Below are 26,466 nucleotides of genomic sequence, written 5' to 3' on the forward strand. Positions count from 1 at the left end.
CACAAAACAGTGAGAAGCTGTACAAATCTCTATGTGTATTTCAGGCTAAGAGGAATAACGCATGCTAACTTTATTCTACACCTTGCTGAAGGTACTTGGGATGATTCTGGTTCAAAGAATGGAGCTCTACTGCTGACGAGTGTAAAATATCAGTAAAAAGAGGAGCTGCCACTGCCAACAAACTTGACAGGTGGACTTTATGAATAATATTACAATAAACAGATGCATCCTCTTCACCACAATCTGGATCCTGAGTCTCTTTTTTTTCATTTGTATAAAAATGTTCCACAGAAAAACAACCATTTTCTCACATCTTTCTAGCCTCAAGCCTGTCCTCATGTAAATGGTATGATGCGGGGTAAAAACAGCTGCTGAATCAACACCCACATTTCAACTGTGTCCCTAAATCATTTGAAGGGGAAGATGCTGACATGAAATATGGGTACACAGACAGCTTTATGATGCCCTGAATACAGTACTAACCTTGCCATGCAATGTTATTGTTTGAGGTCAAATCTCCAATGTTGTTCTACAGGTCATACATGAGTAAAAATGTGTGTGCTTGAATGTGTGTGTGTGTGTGTGTGTATGTGTGTGTGTGTGTGTATGTAAAAGTGACTGTGTGTGTCTGTGTCTGTGTGTGTGTGTGTGTGTGTGTGTGTGTGTGTGTGTGTGTGTGTGTGTGTGTGTGTGTATGTGTGTGTGTGTGTGTGATGACATTTTGCAGATGCACTGCTAATGGTTTACCTCAATCTCCCTCAGCAGCTCCGACTGTCCGCACGTCTCCAGGTCCTCCAGAGCTTGGCACCAGAACGGGTCCTCCTGGTCCAGAACCATGCCCTCGCCATGTGGCTGGCCCATAAACCTGCAGCAGCCACAACAACACACCGCTGTACACCCATACTACGAGAACATGAAATGCTGAAACCCCTGGACCAACACCATTCCCACACCAGGAGGCTGGCCATAAACTTGCACCAGAGACAGAAGAAAAATACAAAATAGGCTACTTTCCTGTGAGAGCTTTTCTGTAAATGTATACTTGCACCAGTTACAGATGAAACCCGCTAGCTGGTCATAGAACAAGAACACATCGTGCTTTACACTTCAAGTGATTCTAGTCTGTTGGGTTTAGGAGACCTCAGCTCCACTATTAGAGCCATGGGATTCAGTGCAGGACTTTGCCCTCACTGCCTACTGAGAAGTCTACAGCCGAGTCTGGCCTAAACCTGGGTCTGTGGCACAGATCCGTGGTGTCATTTGTGATATCCTGTTTATAAGGTTTATCTTGGCTGAGACTATAATTGCAGTGTTGTGCATGACTAGTATACATGTATACTATGTATGTACTATGTATAGTATACAGCTTGATAGATAGTGTGAAGGTAGCCAGCTGGTACAGAGCTGTGCAGTGGGTACATTTCACTCATGGGTTTTAGCCTCCCCACTAGCACACCATGTTCAAGGTTGCGAGTTCGAGTCTGGTGCGGGACTGTGCTTGTCCACACAACGCAGGTTGTGATCAGAGAATAAACATTCAGACACTCGTGACGGTTAAGATCGGCCAACTATAACATGGTCTAAGTGTACTGTATTGTGTGCTTAAGGTGTACACCTCAACACAGTGGCTTCAGTTCTAGAACATTCCACTGAATAGTTTTGATGATAAACTACCCTTCACTTGGAGTACGACTTCAGGCACATTCAGGCCCAGTACATGTAGTGCACAGTCAGTAAGACATACTCAAATGTTGCTTTAGTAAGGCTGATAAGTTTCTCTGGTATTGTAACATTTGTTACTAATCTTCACTTGTGCCTTAGTGTGTGGACGTGATCCCTGGTGAACTTGAGACGAAGAACAGAGGAGTACAGACAGGGGGATGAAGTGATGAAGAAAAGAACCAGGAGGAGGTGGAGAAGGAACAGCACAGTGAGCACAGTTCGTTACGTAATCTAGCTGACCCTTCTTTCTCACTCAGAGATAGGAAAAGATCTGGTTACAGTACATGGAGCTGAACTATGTGCTGCAGGAGGAAGGAAAAAACAAAACAATGTCTGTGTCAGACTTATGACTACAGATCTGGAAAACAGTGCACAGTGCATGTATTTTGTTTTTTGTGTGTGTGCGTGTACGTGTGTGTGTGCGTGTGTGTGTGTATGTGTGTGTGTGTGTGTGCGCGTGCGTGTGTGTGTGTGTGTGTGTTCTAAGCTTGCATATTAGTTGGCTGTAAGCTTAACCATGACCATGAAATGGAGCTCACCATTGTCTTTAAAGTTGCTAGTGAAGCGAGGTGGAGAATATCCTTGGCCTGCTTGATCTTTCCCTACAAGGACACACCCTGACATCCTGTATACTAGCGGAGGGCCACAACATTTACCCTTGGCCAGACACCAATCTGTATCCAAAGGCTCCCTCCCTGGGCCCTGCAGGGGTGTACTGGGCCAAGTCAGCACTTTCCACACTTCCTGCGTCGAGTGAGTTTACGAGTCAGCTAATTAGTTGAGAGATGTCAGCTGAGGTCATAATTGTGTTACCAGGTGAACTGGTAGAAAAGAAGGCTTAGTCAAACACAATAGTGAGAAATGAGGTGGGCGTGTAAGCGGAGCAGTGGATTGATTTGTTGTGGCTCTGTGTGTGTGTGTGTGTGTGTGTGTGTGTGTGTGTGTGTGTGTGTGTGTGCGAGAATCTACATGTGCGTGTCTGTCTGTGCTGGATTGATCTGTTGTGCCTGTGTGAGTTTGTGTTTGTGTCTGTTTGTGTGTGTGTGTATGGGTGTGTGTGTGTACTGTTTGTTGTAGCACTGTATGGTACTGTCTGTTGTAGCCCTGTATGTGTGTTTGCGGCTGTGTGTGTGTGTGTGTGTGTGTGTGTGTGTATAGATTGCGTGTGCTCTGGATTGATCGGTTGGAAGTGTTTGTGTACAGGCCTGTGCATGTATCTACAGTTTGTAATAGTGCCTTGATTGATCTTTTGTACCTGTTTATGCCTGTGTGTGTTTGTGTGTCTGTTTACACCGGTCTGTGTGTGTGTGTGTGTGTGTGTGTGTGTGTGTGTGTGTGTGTGTGTGTATGTGTATGTGTGTGTGTATGCGTATGCGTGTGTGTTTGCACTTTTGTATGTGTGTGTAGTAGGGCTGTCAAAATTGCTCAAAAATGACGTTCGAATATTCGCTTTAAAAAAAACACATATATTCGAACATATTCGAATTTCTGGTTGCGCATTAGGCACGTCAATAACAGGACAAATTATTACAACGAGACATAACTACTTGTATAGGTAATTTAGTTTAAACATATTTAACAACATATTACCTACACAAAAATAAGTAAATTAACTAATGGCCAAGACCGCAGAGCTGGGCCTCTCGCTCGCACACACGCATTCTTTCTTTCTCCCTCTCTCTGCCTCTCCCGCACCGTCGCGCTCTCTGCGCATAGCGGTTTAATTGAACGACAACAAGGGATACGGTACCTCGGTACCAGTGCTTCACAGAACTCCCTGAAGCCTATCCCATCCACCACACTGGTCGGCCTCGTGTCTTTGCATATGAACGAAATCAATTTTTGTGTGCAGGCCTCCTGTCGTGCCGCAGGCAGCGAACTTGTGACGGACGGCGGAAAATATGTATCCAGACGTGGCTGTTTCGCTGAAGTTCCAAATATTATGCCATATTCACTTGGATGCACATTTTGGAGATGTAGCCTCAAGCTGCTAGTTGTTGAATGGTAAGCTAACGCTAGCTTACATAGCTTACACACTACTTTATCTGTAGGCTCAACAAGTTTACAATCAACTGCCCAAAATCCGAAATATTTCCAGACATCACTCTTTAGATTTTTGGAGGGTTACAATCACTTTCTCTGCTGCGGTCAAGCAGGGTTCTGCACTTTCTGCCATCTTCCACCAAGTCAACTGTCAGCAGTGAGGCAACTTGTTGAGCCTACAGCTAAAGTAGTGTGTAAGCTAGAGTTAGGTTACCATTCAACAACTAGCAACGTGAGGCTACATCTCCAAAATGTGGAGATGTAGCCTCAAGTTGCTAGTTGTTGAATGGTAACCTAACTCTAGCTTACATAGCTTATACACTACTTTAGCTGTAGGCTCAACAAGTTTACCATGAACTGGCTAAAATCCGAAATATTTCCAGACATCACTCTTTAGATGTTTGGGGGTTACAATCACTTTCTCTGCTGCGGTCAAGCTGGATTCTGCACTTTCTGCATCTCGCAAGTCAACTGTCAGCAGTGACTCTGTGCCAGACAGTGAGACTCCTGTGACTTGTCCCTGATCTCAGGCGCGCGCCCACCCGCAAAGCAGACAGTGCTGCCGCTGTTTTTTTTTATTTTTTACATTCGAATATTAATTTTCACATTCGAAATTCTATTTTTAACAACTATTCGAATAAATATTCGAATTTAGAATATTCGTTGACAGCCCTAGTGTGTAGCACGTGTACTGTGTGTGTGTGTGTGTGTTTGCACTTGTGTGTGTGTGTGTGTGTGTGTGTGTGTAGCACGTGTACTGTGTGTGTGCTGCGTGTTGAATACCCAGCGGGCTTGTCCCAGTCATCTTCGCTGAAGCCTCCGTCGCTGAAGGGATAGCGGCGGGCAGGAGGGGGTGAAGCGTTTCTCTGCTTGGCACTGCGCCACTCATGGGGATGAAGAGCCATGCCAGCCACCTGGTGCCCGTACGTCCCTGGAGAAGACAGCATCACGTGCAGAAGAGTGAGTGTGTGTGTGTGTGTGTGTGTGTGTGTGTGTGTGTGTGTGTGCAAACATGTGATTGTGTGTTGAATGAAATATGTGCATGAGTGAGTGTATGTGTGTGTCAGTGTGTGTGTGTGTGTGTGTGTGTGAGATGGTAAATGAGTAGTGTGCCTGTGTGTGTGTGTGTGTGTGTGTGTGTGTGTGTGTGTGTGTGTGTGTGTGTGTGTGTGTGTGTGTGTGTGTGTGTGTGTGTGTGTGTGTGTGTGCTACAAAGTGAGAACATTTGTATGTGTGTTGACTGAAAGGTATGAGGTGTGAAGTGTAACAGGAACCGTCACGTGACGAGCGCACAAGGCGCACCTGCGTGTGTGTTGTCCAGTCTCTGAGAGTCACCTTGACTGCTGGAGCCAGCATTGATGCCGGAACCGCCCCACATGGAGCTGATACTGGGGGGATGGTGGTGGAGTAGATCTCTGTGTGTGTGCATGACTGTGTGTTTACTTTAATATGTGTGTGTGTGTGTGTGTGTGTGTGTGTGTTGGCCACAGAGTCTGAGAGTCACCTTGGCTGCCGTAGCCAGCGTCGATGCCTGAGCCGTCCCACGACTCCATGGCTGAATCGACACTGGGGATGGTGGTGGAGTAGATCTCAGACAGCTTATTGGTCTTCTGGGAGTCTGTCATCTCGTCTTCGTCGTTGTCGTTGTCATTGTCGCTCAGCTCCGTCTCCACGTCACTCCGCTTTTTCTCCTCGGACGCTGAGCGACACACAGGGAAGGGAGGGTAGGGGGGGGGGGGGGGGGGGGGACGATTGAAAAAGACCCTCGTGGACACGTCCAAAACATTTTACACATGCAGACCTTTCCCCTCCAATTGTCGCGAGTTACGTAACGGTATATAAAAGGGCTTCCGAAAACAGTTAAAGACACGCTCAAGTCAGCACACGATTCTGGTTGGAAGAAAAAAACTGTTTTTTTTTTAAGTCACTTTGTTTGCCCTGCAGCATAATAGAACTGGTATGGTGAGTTACTCCAGTGGGGTAGGCGCATCATAATCCTGAAAAGGTAAAATGGTCAACATAACACATGGGCTTATACCCAAATTATTACCCTCTAAAAGAGAGAGTTCGTATGAAAACGAACAGAACTGACCACATTACTACCAATAGTTAAGTCCTAACACTTTAAAGCACTCCTGCTTGTTCATAAATCACTAAATGGGACAGGACAAAATGACATTCGAGATGTTTCAGCTGTACACACCTTCAAGACGTCGCAGATCACTGGGGATAAATCTGTTGGCAATACCTGTCAGAACTAAACATGGTGAGGCAGCCTTTAGCTGCTATGCTGCACAGTTCTGGAACCAACTATGTTCTCTGGAACTATTATAATACACTTTAATTCTGGAAGTAGACCTCAGATCATTCCCAACAGGGAAGTGACATTTCGGGCTTATGGTTAGACCTATTGAGAGGCTTCTGTTTAGGCTCTATTCTCGGGCTAAGCTCTATCTCGGGGCTTTCTCTGAAAATGGTTCTATCGGGCTCAATTGTGGATTCTACTCCAGCTATTGTTCCATGGCTCTCTATTCGGTGTTCCAAAAGAGACTGGTGGGCCTATTTAAGGCTCTGGTCTCAGGCTGAGCTCGGCTTCAGGCCTTTGTCTGGGTTCTATTACGGATTCTATTATGGCCTTATTTGGTCTTCTGAAAGAGATCAACACACAGTTGGGGCTACTTCCACAATGTTTTAATTCTATTTTATATACTTTGCATGTTCTTGTGACACCTGCACTTTACATATACTTATCATATCTACACTTCTTACTTCAATTGCTGCTATTCTTGTCCCAATTACTGTTCATATTGCATATCTATTTATTCACTTATTACACTTTACATTACACTGCACATACTCTGCACTTTTTGCTATTTTGCACTTCTGGTTGGATGCTAAACTGCATTTCGTTGCCTCAGTACTTGTACTCTGTGCAATGACAATAAAGTTGAATCTAATCTAATCTAATCTAATTAAGTTATTTCCTTCCTTATAATTATATTTGTATCTTTTCACTTGTCTTTATCTTTTCTTTGCATATTGATGTAAAGCACATTGAATTGCCTTTACATATGAAATGTGCTATTGAAATCAACTTGCCATGCCCAAGAAGCTGGCAGGTGTGATGCTGCAGGCTTGCAGTACATTTCCATTACATACATAAATCCATACATACTGCTTTACAGTAGCAGGGCAGACGTACCATATGCACCGTATGTGCGCACCCTTGATCTAAACACCAGAGCTCAGACCAATAAAAGGTCAGGAAGCACAAAAAAGCTTTTTGCATGTGGTATGTTCCTTGAGCTGATAAACTATTCTAATTCCTCTACTTAGTTCAGTTCAGATTCCACTCTAAGCTGAACTAGTTCACTAGTCTTGGCTTGGCTGCACAGTTTGGGGAGGAATCAGGTGAAGTTTGTGTATCCGCCTTTGTCAGGACACCAGACCTGACTTTGCTAGCTGTTTGACCTGAAAGCAAAGCAGCACAGTCAGCAAGAACCACAAAAAGACTGTTTCCTAGTCACTCATAAATACAGGTACACCCAAAGCCCCCCTAGCAACTGGACATCATCTCCCGTGGACAGGTACAGCATGACAACTGAGGGAGCAGCGTCCCGGCATGGATTTGGCTCGGGTCTGGTGGACGTGCCATACCTGGGCCATGCCCTTTCTCCAGAGCAGATCCAGGCCACATCTGTTTGTGTCAAACAACTACACGTATAGTAACAGAGGCCTTCTAAGACCAGACTTCAGAGACACATGCGTGCATTCGTTTTGTGTGTGTGTGTGTGTGTGTGTGTGTGTGTGTGTGTGTGTGTGTGTGTGTGTGTGTGTGCACGTCCAGGGGCAATGTGTCCCACTCACTGTCAATCTGCTTCTTGATCTTGAGGGTGACGGTCTCTCCGGCCATCTGCAGAAGGTGGATGGCCTCGCTCAGGGGCTTCCCCTTCAGGCTCACGCTGTTGATGGCAAGGATACGGTCGCCCACGTGGATCGCCCCGGTCCTGCACAGTGGCAAGAACACAGCAGGGAGACAGGGAGAGAAGGAGACAGGGAGATAAGGAACACAGGGAGACAGTGAGAGAAGGAGACAGGGAGATAGGAACGACAGGGAGACAGGGAGATAAGTAGGACAGGGAGACAGTGAGAGAAAGAGACAGGGAGATAGGGAGGACAAGGAGACAGTGAGTGGGATGTTTACATATGTTTCACTATCTTGAGTCCCACTGTCTTTGGATAGCTTGTTATTTGTCTTTGGATAGCTTGTTATTTGTCTTTGGATAGCTTGTTATTTTGGATAGCTTGTTATATTTGTTCAATGACACTGAGAGAGGTTCCGGAGAGGCAAGACGAGAACAGGGAGAGAGTGAGAGCGGTCCTATGAAGGCAAGCCCAGAGCAGAGAAGAACGTGAGGGGGTGACACAGGTCCTACAGGATCAAGCCCAGAGCAGGAGGACAGTGAGAGAGTAAGACAGGGAGAGGGTAAGACAGGGAGAGAGTAAGACAGGGAGAGAGTAAGACAGGGAGAGGGGTCCTCTGAAGGCAAGCCCAGAGCAGAGAAGAACGTGAGGGGGTGACACAGGTCCTACAGGATCAAGCCCAGAGCAGGAGGACAGTGAGAGAGTAAGACAGGGAGAGGGTAAGACAGGGAGAGAGTAAGACAGGGAGAGGGTAAGACAGGGAGAGAGTAAGACAGGGAGAGAGTAAGACAGGGAGAGGGGTCCTCTGAAGGCAAGCCCAGAGCAGAGAAGAACGTGAGGGGGTGACACAGGTCCTACAGGATCAAGCCCAGAGCAGGAGGACAGTGAGAGAGTAAGACAGGGAGAGAGTAAGACAGGGAGAGGGGTCCTCTGAAGGCAAGCCCAGAGTAAGGAGACAGTGAGGGAGTGAGACAGGTCCCTGAAAAGGCAATACCAAAAGCAGGGAGACATTGAGAGGTGTGTGTGTGTACTTATATACGTCTCGGGGTCCCACTCTCTTTAAATAGCTTGTTTTTGTTGAGACACAATGAGAAGGGCGAGCCTAGAGCAGGCAGACAGTCAGACAGTAAAACAGTTAGAGAGGTCGTACAGATACCATCCCAGAGTCAAGGGGCAGTGAGAGGTGTGAGTGCTTGTGTATGACTGTCTAAGGTCCCACTCACTGTAAATAGCTCATTGGTTTTGGTTCAGACACTATACTAACACTTTGTTGACAGGGCGGGAAGCACCAAGAGGCTTTTTTTTTTTTTTAAATTGGAGCTGTAGTTAGGGCTGTGTTTAAGGTTAGCGTTCGTGTGAGGTGAAGATTAGGGCCAGGGTCAGGTTATCATTAGGGACAGTTGACAGTTAGTTGACAGGTAGCCGTGAGTTAGAGCTACTTGACAGACGTTTTAATGTGTTTCGGGAAAAACGGTCCCCTGACTTCAGCAAAAGTGTTGTGGCGTGTCCAAAACGAGCATCCCAAATAAAGAGTGGCCACGTCTTCGTGTGACATTCACTATCCTGTGAATAGGACCCAGAGCTGTGCTCAGTGGCACGTCTGCAAACCCAATTTCTCACATTAGCTCCACTGTCACGCCGGCTGCGAGATCAAGCCGCCGAGGACATGCACTCCTGCTGAGGTAGGTGCGAATGCTAGTCACACAATGTGGCATTATGAAACACAGGCTATGCTCTGGGCACATGACCCCTGGGACTGCCACGGCAATGAAAAAGTAAATGTTGTTATCTCATTTGACATGAACAGAAAACGCCACCACAATGCCAGCTTTATCTCAAGGAGTCACAAGCACTGAGAATAAACACACACACACACAATTGCACACAAACACACACACGCACACACACACACACACACACACACACACACACACACACACAGAGAGAGACACACACACACACTCACACACACACACACACAGAGACACACACAAATGCCACATATCAGACACGCATTCGCACACCCACACACAGTATAGTGAGACCAAAAGACACTGATAAGCTTTTAGGTGAAAGTTAAACTATGTTTGCTTACAAACACACACACTTTCTCCATCTTGCACACACACACACACACTTTCTCTTCATCTCAAACACACATATCTTGATCTCACACACACACACACACACACACACACAAACAACACACACAAACACACACACACACTATTTTCTTCCTAAACACATGACGGTGGCATGATCCCATCTCTGCTGGGCTGAGACTCCAGATCTTGTTTGGCTGTGCTGACAGGTCTCAACAGACAGATGGGCCACAGGGTCGAGGGTGAGGGTGGATGGCAGGGGTTAGGGGTGGCGAGGGCGAGGGTGTCCGGATGGCAGCGCATGAGCAGTAAACACAGATGCTCCGCTACCACGCGGAGGCCATGCCAGACAAACACCCCTGCCCAGGGGGAGGCCCGGCCCCAACTGCCCCAGAAGAAAGAGAGCCACCCGTGGGCCCCCCGAGCAGAGAGACAGAGGGCACGCACGAGAGGGCAACGGCCAGTGACCTCCCAGTGATGAAAGGAGAGGAGAACAAATAGTGAGCAAAAGGAATCTGCCAAATCAGGCGTGCTCAACATGGGGGGTCATTCGGCCCCTTTTGCCCTGTGCGGGGGGGGGGGGGGGGGGGGGGGCAGAAGAGTGGGGGCAGAGACTGGGAGCCGATCCGTCTGACCCCTAGGCACACATGTGCACACGCATCTGCTCATGCACACACACACACACACACACACACACACACACACACATACACACACACACACACTTCAGCACCTACTGAAGTCTCAGCATGGCCACACTGAAGATGATGAGATGTCCTGGGATACACCTCGTAGATATAAACACAAGCATGCACGTGCACACACACACACACACACACACACACACACACACACACACACGTGCACAAACACACTCAAGGGCCACATCCCAGCGTGGAGATGGAGGCAGGTTCTGGCAGGCTCCTTATAGACAAGCACGCACACGCACAAAAGGATGCTCATGTCCACACACACGTACACAAACAGTTGAATTGATCCACACACAAACACACACACTAACACACACACACACACACACACACACACACACACACACACACACACACACACACACACACACACACACACACACACACACACACACACACACACACACACACACACAGACACACACACACACACACTGAGTCGCACTGTTTACCTCTCAGCCAGGCCACGCTTGGTGAGCCCTGATATGATGATGGGGTCAAAGGGCTCCTCTGTTCCTGAGATGGTGATGCCCAGCGGACCCCCGTAGCGCTTCAGCTCCACCGTGTAGATGATCGAGCCCGACGTCTCCTGCTCGTCTGAAAACACACACACACACACACACACACACACACACACACACACACACACACACACACACACACGTGTGCAAACACACACACACACACACACACGGATACAAACACACACACACACAAAAGAGAGTGAGAGAAAGATAACCACAGGACCTCAACTTAGCAGATACTCCCAGCGTAGGCATCACGCTATTCCAAAACCGTGCCCACCTGCGGGGCCGTCAGTTAGGGGGGCATGCCAAACCTTCCGTCTTTGAAGTTAATTTTCAGATGCGTTTCATCTTCAGACAGACCACCCCTGAGATGTTAGCCGGGAGGGAGACTAAAGTTACTCAGCCCAGAGTTCAAAAGAAGAAGAAAAACAAAACTCCCAACTGAAGACTCCTCAAGCTCCATCATTGAGGAGAGATGTCAAATTCAGAACATATCCTGCCAGACATGTATCTTTTGATCATTTTTTACTTATTGTAAGACATACAAGTCTAAAAAAATTAAATGGGCATATCTCATAAATTAGGGAACAAAAGTTCGTGCTGAAGCATTGCTTCACTAGAGCTTAGTCTGAATGCAATCTCACTTCAAAGTAGAATGGCTCCCTCTGGTGGTCAGTTTAATGCCGTACAGTGGTAGAGCAGCACATTCAACCATACATTACAAACACCTTATCTTACAGTGTCGTCACAAACTTGAAGGAGTTCTGCTTTCACAGCGCTCCCGTACTGTATGTACACCTCCCATGTTTATCATGTTTAAAACCTGAGAGACTTGTTATCTGTTTGTCCTGTATTTGTGATGACGTGTAAAGCCTGAGACACTGAACTGGAAGATAACAGGACGTCATGCTGCTTCTGAAGATAGTCAACAAGAGGAGTCAGGCAAATCTGAACGACTTATCTGAAGATAAGACAATCACAGCATTTTGTCAACAGAACGCTGATAATGAGCACTAATCCTTGTCAGTTGTATGTTTATGTTCTTCACCTGACCTACAGTGTCCTGACCTTAGGCAAGATGGCAATGTCCACATACCTACTAATGTAGAGACATAATATGCCTTGTACTTTGACATAATACAATCTGCCTGTTCAAGCTGTCCTTGAGACTGTGTGTGTGTGTGTGTATGTGCAGGACAGTTTATTATATACGTACATGTCTGTCTATCCTTATGTTTTGTTTTGTAATCTTCACTGGCTAACATTGTGACATTGTAACATTGTTCACATGATTACATGTGCACGTTATATACCTGTATGTGTGTGTGTGTGTGTGTGTGTGTGTGTGTGTGTGTGTGTGTGTGTGTGTATCTATGTTTGTGTGTACGTGTATGCAAGCATAAGTGCATGTATGTGTTTGGTGTGTATGTCTGTGTGTTATCTGCAGATTCTGTGGGTGGGTGTGTCTGCATCTCTGTGTTGTGCATGTGTGTGTGTGTGTCTGTACCAGAGTTGTCCTCGTCCTTGCGGATCTTGAGCTTGACCAGGTCCTCACTCTGCTGCAGGATCTGCATGGCGTCCTCCATGGAGCAGCTCTCCAGACGGATGTTATCGATGGCCAGCAGCTTGTCTCCAGGCTCCAGCGTCCCCGTCCTGGTGCCAGAACATTCCACAGAAAAAGCAGAAAAAACAAACTATGAAACAAATGGATGGACTGAATAGGTAGGACTCATTTCTCAAAAACCAAATGTGCTCCATTCGAATATGTCTTTGGCATGATGAATCACTGTATGAGAGGGTCAGTTATTTTGGGTCTGTGAACAAAGCCAGCAGCAACTAGAAGTACTGGTGATATTTCATTTGGTAACTAATCAAATGCACATGTGTTACAAAAGAAAGTTTTAAAAATGTGTCATATTTAATGAATGTATAGTTAAAAAATTATATCATATCATACAATATTGTTCTTCAAGTTGCCTGACCAATGGCAATTGCTTCAACTAAATACCGATAGGCCACTCATGTTTAAGATAGAGCATCTGTCTCCCCCTGCTGGTTGGTTTCACTTAATGCAGTGATATAGCAGATAAAAGCTCTCCATGTTTAGTAAAAAAAAAAAGAAAAGAAAGGAAATCCCATCTGTGATGCATATGGTCGGTGTGTACTCACCTGTGAGCCATACTTCCTTTCTTAATGTCTGATATGATCAAGGGGTCACCTGGTTTCTTATTCGCTGTGAACAAAGAACAAAGATTTCCCATCAATACACAGCTATGCTTGTGAGTGTGTGTGCAGAAATGATTACAGACACAAGCATAAACATACCTACACATTCTTACACACACACACACACACACACACACACACACACACACACACACACACACACACACAAACACACATGAAAAATTAACCGCTGAGATTCTGCTCCTTAGAGAAGTGTCCTAAAATCAAAACATAATTTCATAATTGCTCACTTTTGAATACAAAAAAATCAAATAATGTGTATTTAAATATTCATGGGTTGTCTTTAAATTGCAGAAATGGGATTTATGTGGGCTAATTCCCAGGTGAGCTTGACTGATTATAGTACTTCATATTTGATGTCTCACAACAGTAACAGATATTTTCAACTTTCAAAGTTGAAAAGAGCTAAAACTAGTGTTCTTCCCCTTTATATTGACTGCGTTTTAAAAGGCACATTCCCTCAGTTTAAACTTGATTTAGAGACTGGTTTGGTTCACTCCAATTGGTTTGATTTCTCTGAATTGGTTGAGGCCAAGTACAGGAACTACTGTATGTACAGTACCCTATTAGTAGTGGCTATGAACACCAGTAGGCTGACCTTTCAGTAGTTTGTTCCTGTGGGAGAAGTCATTTTTGTGGTGACTTGAACTCTCTCACCCTGTCAAATGGCTCTGCCTAAGCCCAAAATGGCTACAGAGTTTTCCCAAACTCCCACAGTGACGAATATTCTGTTTGTGCGTGTGTGTGTGTGTGTGTGTGTGTGTGTGTGTGTGTGTGTGTGTGTGTGTGTTTTAGTCCTGGGAGAGAGATACACTATTGCATAAATAATGTTGCAGGCTGGCTGGTGTTCCCAGGCTATGTAAAATATGGACCTTGGGCACCAAAACACTCTAAATAGAGTTGGAGTTCATATGGGATTGAGGATCTGGCTTAAAACAACAACAGGCTATGAATAAAGTGGACTGGGCAAAGGAGAGCAGAGAACATTGGTCATAAATAACCTGGATGTTTCCTGGGCTATTTTAACCTAGAGGGAACAAGGGAGTGTTGTTGAATGTCCAAGTGAATTTGGCATTGTCCAGTTAGATAGCAGAGAAGCTGCTCCACCCCACCTCTGTCTCCGCTACTTATGTGTGTGTGTGTGTGTGTGTGTGTGTGTGTGTGTGTGTGTGTGTGTGTGTGTGTGTGTGTGTGTGTGTGTGTGTGTGTGTGTGTATGAGAGAGAGTGTGAGTGTGAGTGTGTGTGTGAGTGTGAGTGTGTGTGTGTGTGTGTGTGAGTGTGTGTGTGTGTGTGTGTGAGTGTGTGAGTGTGTGAGTGTGTGAGAGTGTGAGAGTGTCTGTGTGTGATTAAACCCACCACTTATAGTTATGCCCAGCTCGACTCCTCTCTTCTTTGGAAGCTTCACGTGGAAAGTGCCGCTGCTTGGCACCACAGACTCTGAAGAGAGAGCGAGAGAGAGAGCAGAAGCACATAAGTTCAGTTAAGTTCACTTCCACATGCCTTTACCTTTAACATTAGAGTGGCAATTAGCACAATATCAAATTTATATTTAACATTCCCGACACAGGACTCCTCAGTTATTTATTAAATATAAACAATCCATGATTTGCTACAGCTGTGCTTGTGAAGAAACAGGTGGGAAAATTACCCGGAATATTCCAGGGGACCTCCAAAAAGGGTTTGCTAAGGATTGTGTCTATTTAATCAGTGACATAGTTGCTTCCAGGATATGTCAAGGCCAGTGAATTTTGTTGTAAATAAAGGTCAAGTCTCACTGACTCCACCTGCCACAGACCTGCAACATCAAACTCCACCTCCAGAGTGACCTTATTGGCCAGAGCAGCATCTCGTAACAGCTGATTGGCCTCCTCCAGTGTTCCGTCCTCAGTCGGGATGCTGTTGATGGACAGCACTCTGTCGCCAACCTGAAGCAGCCCACACCTGTCAATCAAAGACAAGAGAACACAAACACGTAAAAACACACACCAGCTATTCAGGTTTAGTTATTATTTTCAGGAAACATTTGGGGAATCATTTGGGCATTGCACCAAGAATCTCCTAAGTATATCACTTTGGTTGCTACGAAGAACTCTTGCTCCACAAGAACTTATTTGTATGCCCTCCATTAGAACTACTGATCTTGAGTCAGTTCCTAAGGAAGACTACCCTCCTGTTGCTGTGAAAACTACCTGACTGGTGACTGTAATGTGGGCAAAGCCTCATCAGTGTCCTCTTAGAGAGGAGACAGCATTCATCAGATATCATTGATGACAGCCGTGGGGATGCGGCAGCAAGCAGCAGGCAAGCAGCACTAACATAAAACATCACTTACAAAGGATGTCAAATCAGTCAGGATCGATGGGGGTAGATTTAAGGTGTTACTTGTGGTCTATTTAAAACAAAACAGACAGTGAGGTTTAGTCATAGACCGTTTGAATTAATCACAGTACAATCTTGAATGACACCAAGTCCAATTCAACCTTTTGGAAGAGCTCCCCTGGCTATGAAGCTGTAAAGCCCACTGCTGGATCCAACTGTGAACTGCAGAGAGCACTAAGGAATCAAGTGCGTGCGCTCTCTTCTCACGAGACGAAGATCCCTACACTGAGCTGCCCGGACCTCAGATGAACTGACCCCCAAGCAAAGATGGATGAAAGACAGGAAGTTGAATTAGTTGGAAGTGTGAGTAGGGATCCGTTTCCCTGTGCGGAGAGGGAGCTACAAACCTCAGAGAGAACTAGGGAAACAGTGTGTACGAGTTTGTATCTTACAAAGCAACATGCTTAGTATCTTTTTGAGGTATTAGACAGAAATGCTCAACACAGCTTTTTAAAATAACCTGCAGTATCGCGTGGTAAATGACTGTTTGTAGACTGCATACTCCAGTCATATCAAGTAAAATAAAACTCCAGAATAAATGACAAAGGACAGCTATTCGCCTTGGTTCTAAATTGTTTTCCTCTAATATTAGGCACTGGTCATCAACCATTACTGTCAAAATGCTTCTTCTAGTGTGAAAGTGTTTATTCAGAGGGAGCCCATTGCGGAAAATGGAAAGGCTTTTTCGACTCTGGACTGTGGAATGGTTCCTCTTTCCCCAGCAACTAGCTCCGGTATCAGCTGGGCAGCCTCACCAGCTCAGCAGGACCGACATGCAAATGCATGAAATGTCTGTGCCATCATCTTCACTCTGCTGCCCCCTACTGTGGCTCCTCAAGGCTGATGGAGCAGTGCATTGTGGGAACATGCTCTGCTTCCGTGGTGGCCAGCAGGAAGATAATTGAATAATCACCACCACTACCATCATCCAGACAGCCAAGAGGAGTGCTGCTCACTCTCTCCCTGACTCATGGCCTTCCTGGTGGGGGGAGTGATGGGGACCTCCTGCTAAGGTAACGAGCTATTATCCTCCACACTCCTCTCCTCTCTGCTCCTGCAAACCTCCTCTTCCTGTAAACAGGCTTCCTGAGCTGCAGCACACTCAAACACACACACACATTAATAAAACACAGGCACACAGAAGCAGACACATACACATAACATGTACACAAACACACCTGCACACACACAGATAAACACAAATGTGCACACACTCACAAACACATACAGACACACAAACACACACACACACACACTCTCTCACACACACACACACACACACACACACTCTTTCTCTCTCTCTCTCACACACACACACACAAACACACACTCTATCTTTCACACACACACACACACACGTTCAGCTTAAATTGCTGTGATAGGAGGCTTTTCCTTTGGTTTGGACCCTGCTGAGCACTGACCCACATACAGCCTGCAGTATCAGCTCTTCATCCTGCCTGCAGTCCTGGGAGCCAAACACACACACACACACACAGACACACAGACACACACACACACACACACACACACACAGGCAGCTCATATCAGAGCCCCGGTGAAGCGGCACGGCTTCAAATGCAATGTCTCATGTTATCACAGCAGCGGCTTAGGCAGGACAGCAGCAGAGATTACCTGAGGTTACAGACCCTCAGCATATCCCTCTGGTGAAACAGCAGGACAGGAGCCAGCTCTGGATCTGGTCCCAATCAGACCCGCGTCTGCTCTGTTCTCCGCCCGGTTCTGATCCAAACCTGGCCCAGAGTTGGCCCGGCCCTGGCCCCGACGCACCGGATCAGAGCCACACGCAATCCAGAGTTCCCCCCATCACCGTTAAGAAGACGGTTTGGTCCAACTCAGGTCCTGATCCGGCGCAGATGCGGCCCAATTCTGGGCCGGTTCTGGCCCTGTTCCCGTGCTACCCACTATCTGGTTATCCCTGGTGGGGAGCCTGTAGCAGCCCTGATCCTGATTTCATTGCTACCACCACTGAGACACGAGGGGTGGATTATGTGGCGCAGCTATTGTGTGGGAATATGATCAGAGATCCCTGTGTTGTCGGTCTGATAGGATCAAAGGCACAGAGCAAGAGAAGACATCACAGCGACACGCTCCTCTCTGTCAGAGCAGGCAGCAGTCATATAAGCCTGTGCAACAGCGATACAACAACAGGAGGGGGCAGACTGAGCGCCCAGATCACTCACTCTCTCTCTCTCTCCTTACTAAAGGTCTACTGTACATGCCTGCTCTTCATATGACAAAGCCCTTTATACAGAGCAACTATGCAATCTCCTGAGTAACAAAGAGTAACAGAATAGTGCTTTGTAAAGACATACAACTAGCATTGAGGTTACAGTCAGAAAAATAATTGGAGTAGAGTATAGAGAATTGCTGCTACTCATGAATAATTAAGATGTGCGTAACAGTATAGTTACAAAGGAACAAGGCCAATGGGTAATGCTTAAGTACCTTTAGGCATAACGTCAGGAAGAAAACTGATGGGGGGTTTGAATACACTGTACTACTAGTGTTAGTATGCAATCATTCATGCTGCTATCCATAAACCTCAAAATAAACCTGGCCGTAGGGATAACGTAAAGTACCCTTACATTTACTACAAGATTGACTGGTTCCTCTCTCATGCTCCTCCATCAGAAGGCAATGCTTCCCATTAAAGCCCCATTTAATTACGTAATTTTATAAATTAGGCTCCTTTAGTTGATAACGAACCATTAGTTGGCTCCACTAGATGGTAACTAACCATGAAGAGGGCTTAAGGCCATAAGTGAAAGCACTGATGAGATTGTGAACTTTCAACTTTTCCTGTTGTGACAGTCAAATAGTTCTCTCAAAAGCAGGACTGAGACTCTGAGACCTCTGAGTGATGACTATGTTTGTATTCAATCAATTGCAGCTGTCTCCCCACTGTGAATCGTCTGCAAACTAATGCTGTGTATATACTGTGTGTGTGTGTGTGTGTGTATGTGTGTGTGGTGGGGGGCTGTGCAAGACTAAGCCTGTGTGTATACTTTTCTCAGGTACAACATCTTTTTATTTATTTATTTATAAGACTCTGTTATGAAATTTGAGAGAGTTTATATCAGTATGTGCCGTGCTTGGAAATTAGAACTGGGACCTTTGTCTTGCAAGCACCATGTAAGCTAACGGAACTTATGAAACAGTTTGTTTGAATTCTTCTTAACAGAGGATTGGGTGAGTGTGTGTGTGTGTGTGTTTGTCAGTCCCTGACAACAATCAGCCTGACAACAACACAAACTACACTATGTCATTACAATAATCAGTGTGTGTATCTGTGTGTGTATGCATGAATGCACGCATGTGAGTGAGTGTGTGGACACGGATGACCTGGAGTGTGTGTGTGTGTGCCTGTATATGTACAGTATGTGTGTGAGTGTGTGTGTGTGTGCGTGCGCGTGTCCAGAGTTGTACCTCTCGGCGGAGCTGTCAGGTTCAATAAAGCGTATGAGCGGAGGTGCAGAGAGCGTCTCCGTGGCGAAGATGCCTCCTTGCAGCTGCACGCCGAAGCCATTGAGAGGGTCTCCGCTCAGAGTCACCTCACTGCTCTCCACGTGCACAATCTGCCCGCCCGGACCCACCGAGCTCGAGGCCAGAGACACTGAGAAACAGAGAAGAGAGATGAACACACACACACACACACACACACACACACACAGACACACACACATAGAGCACACGTGCACACACAGATACACACACACACACACACACACACATACACACATGGCGCACGTGCACACACAGATACACACATACACACATACACACACACACACACATGGCGCACGTGCACACACAGATACACAGACACACACACACTTACTCACTCACACACATGCACGCAAATACGCACACATATTTTATCTTTACACAGTTTCCATTTCGGCTCTGAAATTCCCTTTTAGACACACCCTGTCGCTGTCATTCAGGTACACTTTATGACCTACATGAGCTCTTGTGGTCCTTCTGCCTCTGCCTCCTCTTCAGCATGGAGTTGCGGGGACTCATGGGGGGCTGGGAGGTGCGGGGCAGCGTGCTGGACGTCTGGCTGGTCATCCCAGAGGTGGTGGTGGAGCCGGGAGAGAAGTTAGTGGACACCACAGCTGAAGGAAGACAGAGAGAGAGGGAGGGAGAGATAGAGATGGGAGAGAGGGATAGAGGAGAGAGGGATAGAGGAGAGCAGGATATGGTGAACACAGGAGACAGAGAGAAAGAGGTCGAGCTGGACGCGACCTGGAGTTTCACTTTCTTGCTTGCATGTTATATTTACACACTAAATTGTGTTCTACACAATCACATACTGTATGTATGTATGTATGTATGTATGTATGTATGTATGTATGTAAAAATCATGTGTACTATGTGACAGACAGACAGGCATATCTCCACATGAATAGATAGATAGGACAGATGGACTGATGGGCATATAGAGTGGGACAGAGCCTGTTACATAGCTGGTATATATGGTTACATTTACAGTAGTCCTGGCTGTTGGAGGTGCTCCACGTGGAGGTCTTGCAGTTGCCAGTGTGCTGGGCATGGCAGTAGTTCACACATGGATCCCAGGAGTGAGGATGGTCACTTTTCAGGACCTTCACTGCAAAACACACACACACACACACACACACACACACACACACACACACACACACACACACACACACACAGTGTTAAGGCTACTAAACAGCCAGTAAACACAGCTCCATCACTTCCCTTTATGCTAATATAATACGATCACCCACTTCAGTGATATTCAACAGATGTGACATTTTGTTATTCATAATGCATTAATAATAAATCCTCCTACATTCTTAATAGCATTTCTCTCACAAGGGGGATGTATTAGTTGGTGCAGAAAAAACCCTGGGTCCCTTTGGCGTATTAAAGCTGAGGTGGGGAGTCCATGCGAAACTGTCTTTGGTAATTTAGCTGGTCAAAATGTAATAATTTTAATAACACATATATCACATGTTGTACAGTTCAGTACCCCTCAGTATTGAATATCCAAAGTGAGGTGCTTCGAAGTTGGCTTTAGAAACCTCAACTCACTTAGCAGAGCTCACTTAGCCCCAGAACCACCGGACTTTGAACATCTGAAAAGCTTGTACAAAAATTTGATTCGTACTGAATTAGATTTACTGCTACCTCTTCTTCACCCACCTTGGCAAGAGGCAGTTACTAAATGTATAGATCATAACCTATAGGTAATGTAGTACATATACATTAATGTGTGTGTGTATATATATATATATATACAGCGGGTAAAATAAGTATTGAACACGTCACCATTTTTCTCAGTAAAAATATTTCCAAAGGTGCTATTGACATGACATTTTCACCAGATGTTGGTAACAACCCAAGTAATCAATACATACACAGAAACCAACACAAATAAATTCAGAAATTAAGTTATGTGTATTAATGTGAAATAACACAGGGAAAAAGTATTGAACACATGAAGAAAGGGAGGTGCAAAAAGGCATGGAAAGCCAAGAAAACTGCTGAAATCTATCAGTAATTAGAAAGCAATCCGGCCCCTTGTCAGTGCAAATTAATATCCCAACTGATGGCCTATAAAAAGGTGTCTCAATACCAAGGTGTCACACAAGAAAAATCTCATGATGGGTAAAAGCAAAGAGCTCTCTCAAGACCTTCGTAACCTTCTTTTTGCAAAACATACTGATGGCATTTCTAAACTTCTGAATATTCCAGTGAGCACTGTTTGGACCATAAGCCGGAAGTGGAAAGAACATCATTTCACCATAAACTGACCACGACCAGGTGCTCCTCGCAAGATTTCTGACAGAGGAGTGAAAAGAATTATCAGAAGAGTTGTCCAAGAGCCAAGGACCACAGTGGAGAGCTTCAGAAATACCTGGAATTTGCAGGTACAGTTGTTTAGAAGAAAACAATAAGTAATGCACTCAACCGCCATGGCCTGTATGCACGCTCACCACATAAGACTCCATTGCTGAAGAAAAAGCATGTTAAAGCTCGTTTAAAGTTTGCAGCACGACATTTGGACAAGCCTGTGAAATACTGGGAGAATATAGTCTGGTCAGATGAGAGCAAATTTGAACTCTTTGGATGCCATAATGCACACCATGTTTGGAGGACAAATGGCACTGTACATCATCCCAACAGTGAAGTTTGGAGGTGGGAACATCATGGTGTGGGGCTGCTTTTCAGCATACGGTACTGGCAAACTTCACACAATTGAAGGAAGGATGAATTGAAAAATGTACTGAGACATTCTTGATAAAAAATCTGCTGCCATCTACCAGGATGATGAAGATGAAATGACGGTGGACATTTCAGCAAGAAAGTGAACAGCCAAGGAAACTCTGAATTGGTTTCAGAGAAAGAAAATAAAGCTGCTAGAATGGCCCAGCCAATCACCTGACTTGAATCCAATTGAAAATCTATGGAAAGAACTGAAGATCAGAGATCATAGAAGAGGCCCAGGGAACTTTCAAGATTTGAAGACTGTTTGTGTGGAAGAATGGGCCAAAATCACACCTGAGCAATGCATACGATTAGTTTCTCCATACAGGAAGCGTCTTGAAGCTGTCATTACCTATAAAGGCTTTTGTACAAAGTATTGAATAAATATCAGTAAGCGTGTTCAATACTTTTTCCCTGTGTCATTTCACATTATTATACATAACTTAATTTCTGAACTTATTTAATTTGTTTTCTTGGGTTACTTGGGTTGTTACCAACATCTGGTGAAAATTTCATGTCAATAGCACCTTTGGAAATATTTTTACTGAGAAAAATGGTGACGTGTTCAATACTTATTTTAGCCGCTGTATATATATATATATATATATGTGTGTGTGTGTGTGTGTGTGTGTATATATATATATATATACATATATATGTGTGTGTGTGTGTGTGTGTGTATACATATATAAATATATATATATATATATATATATATATGTGTGTGTGTGTGCGTGTATCTACATAGATGTATGTATCCACATAGGCTATAGTGTCAGGGTGTATAGTGTATATTTGATTTAAATAGTTGATGTGCAGATAACTGACCCACTTACAGCAAGCATGGCCCTCTAAGAGCACGCCTGAATGATCATGTGAATTATCCTCACCAGTGTATCATTCTTCTCTGAGCAGCATGCATCATGTCTGTGGAAGTACGTACTATCCCCCTTTCCCCAGTAACAGGGTGATGCAACCCACTGTTAAACCATCTCGGGGGTTACTCTGTCTGAATGATGATGCCCCATTTAATTACCCCTGGGGCAAGCGGGTGAGACGGAATGGCTGTAGGAGATTAGATAAAAGGCCTTTCCTCTGAGTCGTGTGACCTGCCAGTTGTCCAGTCAGTTCTGTAATGGCTGACCTATGAGCTGCTGCAGGTCATGCTAGAGGGAGTTTTCGCCGGGGGATGACACTATGCTAAACGTGTAAACAAAAGTCACAGTGCAAGAGTTGCCTGGTCCATTCATCTCAGTGTTAGTAAAGTTGGGGACTTTAGGGAACACTGTCTATGTAATATCTCTTTTGTTAGGGGGTTTGACATACAGCAGCAAGTGGAAAAGTGACCAAATAGAGTGAGTGTTGTACCTCTGAAGGCCTATGCTATATGAAGCAGAAGTTTGTAGTCCTGTGCAAACTCAAATAATCTTGTCAACCTAAATTTGCCATTTCTATAAAAGCTAAGAGTTATGGCGGTGTGGCAGTCCAGTAGCTCCAAAGCTTTCAGTGTAACACATTACAGTAATTATGTACAGTGATAACATAGTCGTTGTTTGAGTAGCCCTGACTGCATAAAAGAACGAGGCAAAAACCTATTCAACCCCAGTTTATGCGTGAATAAGTGAGGAGTTGCAGATGAACCCTTCGGCATAACCGAAACGTATAGTCATTTTTGCAGGTGAACCCACAGAAGCATGCTTGCTTAAGAGTTATGAATTTGCTTTAAGTTTCATCCCTTTGACTGTAGACGTTGAGTGGGGCTGACTGAGCATCATTATCGTTTACCCGTGCGAGGCTCGACACACCGCTGCCTGAGACGGAAGATTCCAGTGGGGTCAAACATCTCTCAGATTCCTTCAAGAGGCAGGCATGTTTGTCTGAACCGGAGTCACACTACAACCCAGCGCGGGTGTGACAGATATGACAGGCTGGTAAGTACGAGCCTGCACCGCGACATGCAGAGGGAGTAAGAGGCTTTTCAACGGCTGGGTGAGGGAGAGGAGGGGGAGAGTGAGTGTGTATGTGTGGGGGTGGATGACAGTGTGTAAAGACATTAATGGAATACACACTTTAGTTTTAATCTGGGATTTGCAATACCAACCCCAACATCAACATGACTAAATGGCCTTAATAAGCTCAGAAGGTGCCTGTGGTGTTGTTGGATACAGTTATGTGTGAGTGTGTGTCTGTGTGTCTGTGTGTGTGTGTGTGTGTGTGTGTGTGTGTGTGTGTGTGTGTGTGTGTGTGTGTGTGTGTGCGTGCTGTCTGTCAATCACAGCAGCAAAGATGCAGGGAAAGGGCCTCTGCCTGAGATATTCACAGTCAATATGTTAAGAGCTCACAGCAGTTGAGGAAGCTGTGTGTGTGTGTGTGTGTGTGTGTGTGTGTGTGTGTGTGTGTGTGTGTGTGTGTGTGTGTGTATGTATGTATGTATGTATGTGTGGGGTGAGAAGTCTGCGTTTGATAATTTTGCAAGCCCAAATCCAGTGCAGCAAATCCTCACTCTTCTGCAGCTTGCGTTAAGCTCATCTACCACGTCTCTTTCTGAAACACTCAACCCCCACTCTGAATAGCACGAGAAGACACACACACACAGGGAGAAAGTGATGATGTGACATCTTACAGAAAGCTCCAAGCTCAAATCAGAGTAAGGAGATTTCAGTACACGTCTATGAAAATAATGGCAAACATCTAGAATGCCTGATTTCAAAATACAGGTGAGGCTTTAGCTATCTGGATTGAAACTTGTCTCCAGAGGTGATGGAAAAATCTGAACATCAATACACCCGTATAAATGAAAAGGCATCAGAATCCTTACAAAAAAGGAAAATCAGCCTCCCTTTATATTACATAGCCCTTATTAGTGAGCCTTTGATATGTGCTAGCATACATTGATAGTTAGTGTGTTCTGCTAGAGCCTTTGGTAAAGTTACAATAATAAATGTTCGAAAATCAGTGTGATACTGTTACGATGTAGCGTAGTACGGATTGTGGGTTTACCGCAGATACCAATAGAGGAGTTCTTTCTCTGAAGATGTTACTCAGATTGTGGCTTAACCCAAAAGGAAAAGCTGACTGATTGTGAATGCACACTGGTAGCATGGTTTTCCATCCGTGTGGTTTTTGTATTTTTTTTTTTCATGTTTGTTTGTGCATGTTTGTGTGTGTGTAAATGTGTGTTGATGAGTGTACGCTTAGCTGGGGTGACCCAGATCTGCAGCGTGTGTTTGCATCAGCAGTCTGAATCACATACTGGAAGAAGCCAGTGGTCCGTGTGCACCGGGGGCCGTCTCCTCCCACGGGGAACACTGAGTGTGTCCTCACTGGGGGATGGGGGGTTTGTGTGTGTGTGTGTGTGTGTGGGGGGGGGGGGGTACAGTGTGGGACACAGAGGGTCAACAGAGATGGACAGAGTGTGTGCGGGGGGCAAAAGATCAACTGATCATGATGGAGCACAGACAAGGCAGCGCACGCAAACACATACACACACAAGCAAGCATATAAACACACACATACATACTGTAAATACACACACACAAGCACACATACACACAAGCGCACACACACAGACAGACACACACAAGCACACATACACACACAAACAGGCTTTGCTTGTTTTCTTACAGTTAGTCATCATGCTACTGTAATTGTCCTCCCTACCGTAGGGCTGAGTGTGTGGAGGGGTAGAGATCAACTAATCATGATGCAAGTCATTGAGGCAGCACACACGCACACGTGTGTGTATGCGTGTGTGTGTCTCTCTCTCTCACCAGTGTCAGTTGCTAGGTTGGGCACTCTGTTGTGATGGGCAGGTAGGAATAGAGCTTGGTCTCGTCTGAGGTCCTTGTGTGTGGACCATATTTTCCAGACTATTAACACTATATATGAACCGCATTACAGTATTTAATGTAATTTTATAAAACAAACCCGTACTATAGTGTTGTGTGGGAATGGACGCTAAATGTTAAGTCGATTTGTTAATTGATGGTGTTTGAGAAGGGCAGGGGGTAGTTCTTCTGATATTATACACTGATATTAGAGTAAGCCCTTGCTCCATTGATTTCCCATTATTTCTCTCCGGATTGTTTAATGTCTATGTGAAGCCGTTTAACATCAACCGCAAGTGGTTGTGATCACTTGGTTGTGAACCCATGACTGTCTTTTATTTTGTGAGCTCATTTTGAGTAATTAAACTTTGCAGCAAATGCATTTCCTGGTTGCTATGGTTGTCTAGTTGCTATGCTAGCTAACTAGCTAGATAAGAACACTTTTGAATAACCTTAAATGGTTTAAATGGAAGAGTTCCATTTACATGAAATGATAGCTAGTTATCTAGCAGATGTCATGAGTTCATCGCACGCTAGCAGCTGCCAACTGTGAAGATGGTTCCCTAAGCTAGAGAAAGCTAAGATAATTGAAAAGCTAATATAGGTAGAAACCCCCTGGGTGTCCGTGCAGCTTTATATTAACATGAGTTCATCTTAGACACGCTAGCAACTACAATCTGTTAAGATGGTTCCCTAAGCTAGAGATAGCTATGATAATGCAGG

General features: G+C 45.2%; 1 protein-coding gene across 7 annotated transcripts in view; it reads right to left on the minus strand.

The window, feature by feature from the left end:
• Nucleotides 1–26,466, minus strand: part of grip2b (glutamate receptor interacting protein 2b) — a 183,383-nt gene that overhangs the window by 6,790 nt on the left and 150,127 nt on the right. For 6 of the 7 annotated variants that reach the window (XM_031568242.2, XM_031568239.2, XM_031568240.2 and 3 more), the window contains exons 10-21: nt 20,163–20,288; nt 19,639–19,794; nt 19,103–19,289; nt 15,072–15,217; nt 14,633–14,713; nt 13,198–13,261; nt 12,536–12,681; nt 10,954–11,098; nt 7,633–7,772; nt 5,270–5,464; nt 4,549–4,696; nt 748–865 (exon numbers count right to left, since the gene is read on the minus strand). In XM_031568242.2, coding sequence (XP_031424102.1) covers nt 748–865; nt 4,549–4,696; nt 5,270–5,464; nt 7,633–7,772; nt 10,954–11,098; nt 12,536–12,681; nt 13,198–13,261; nt 14,633–14,713; nt 15,072–15,217; nt 19,103–19,289; nt 19,639–19,794; nt 20,163–20,288 — 1,652 coding nt within the window. The remainder of the gene's footprint in view (nt 1–747; nt 866–4,548; nt 4,697–5,269; nt 5,465–7,632; nt 7,773–10,953; nt 11,099–12,535; nt 12,682–13,197; nt 13,262–14,632; nt 14,714–15,071; nt 15,218–19,102; nt 19,290–19,638; nt 19,795–20,162; nt 20,289–26,466) is intronic. The other variant, XM_031568241.2, reaches the window with a different exon arrangement.

Source organism: Clupea harengus, chromosome 5 (assembly GCF_900700415.2).
Source record: "Clupea harengus chromosome 5, Ch_v2.0.2, whole genome shotgun sequence".
Lineage (NCBI taxonomy): Eukaryota > Metazoa > Chordata > Actinopteri > Clupeiformes > Clupeidae > Clupea > Clupea harengus.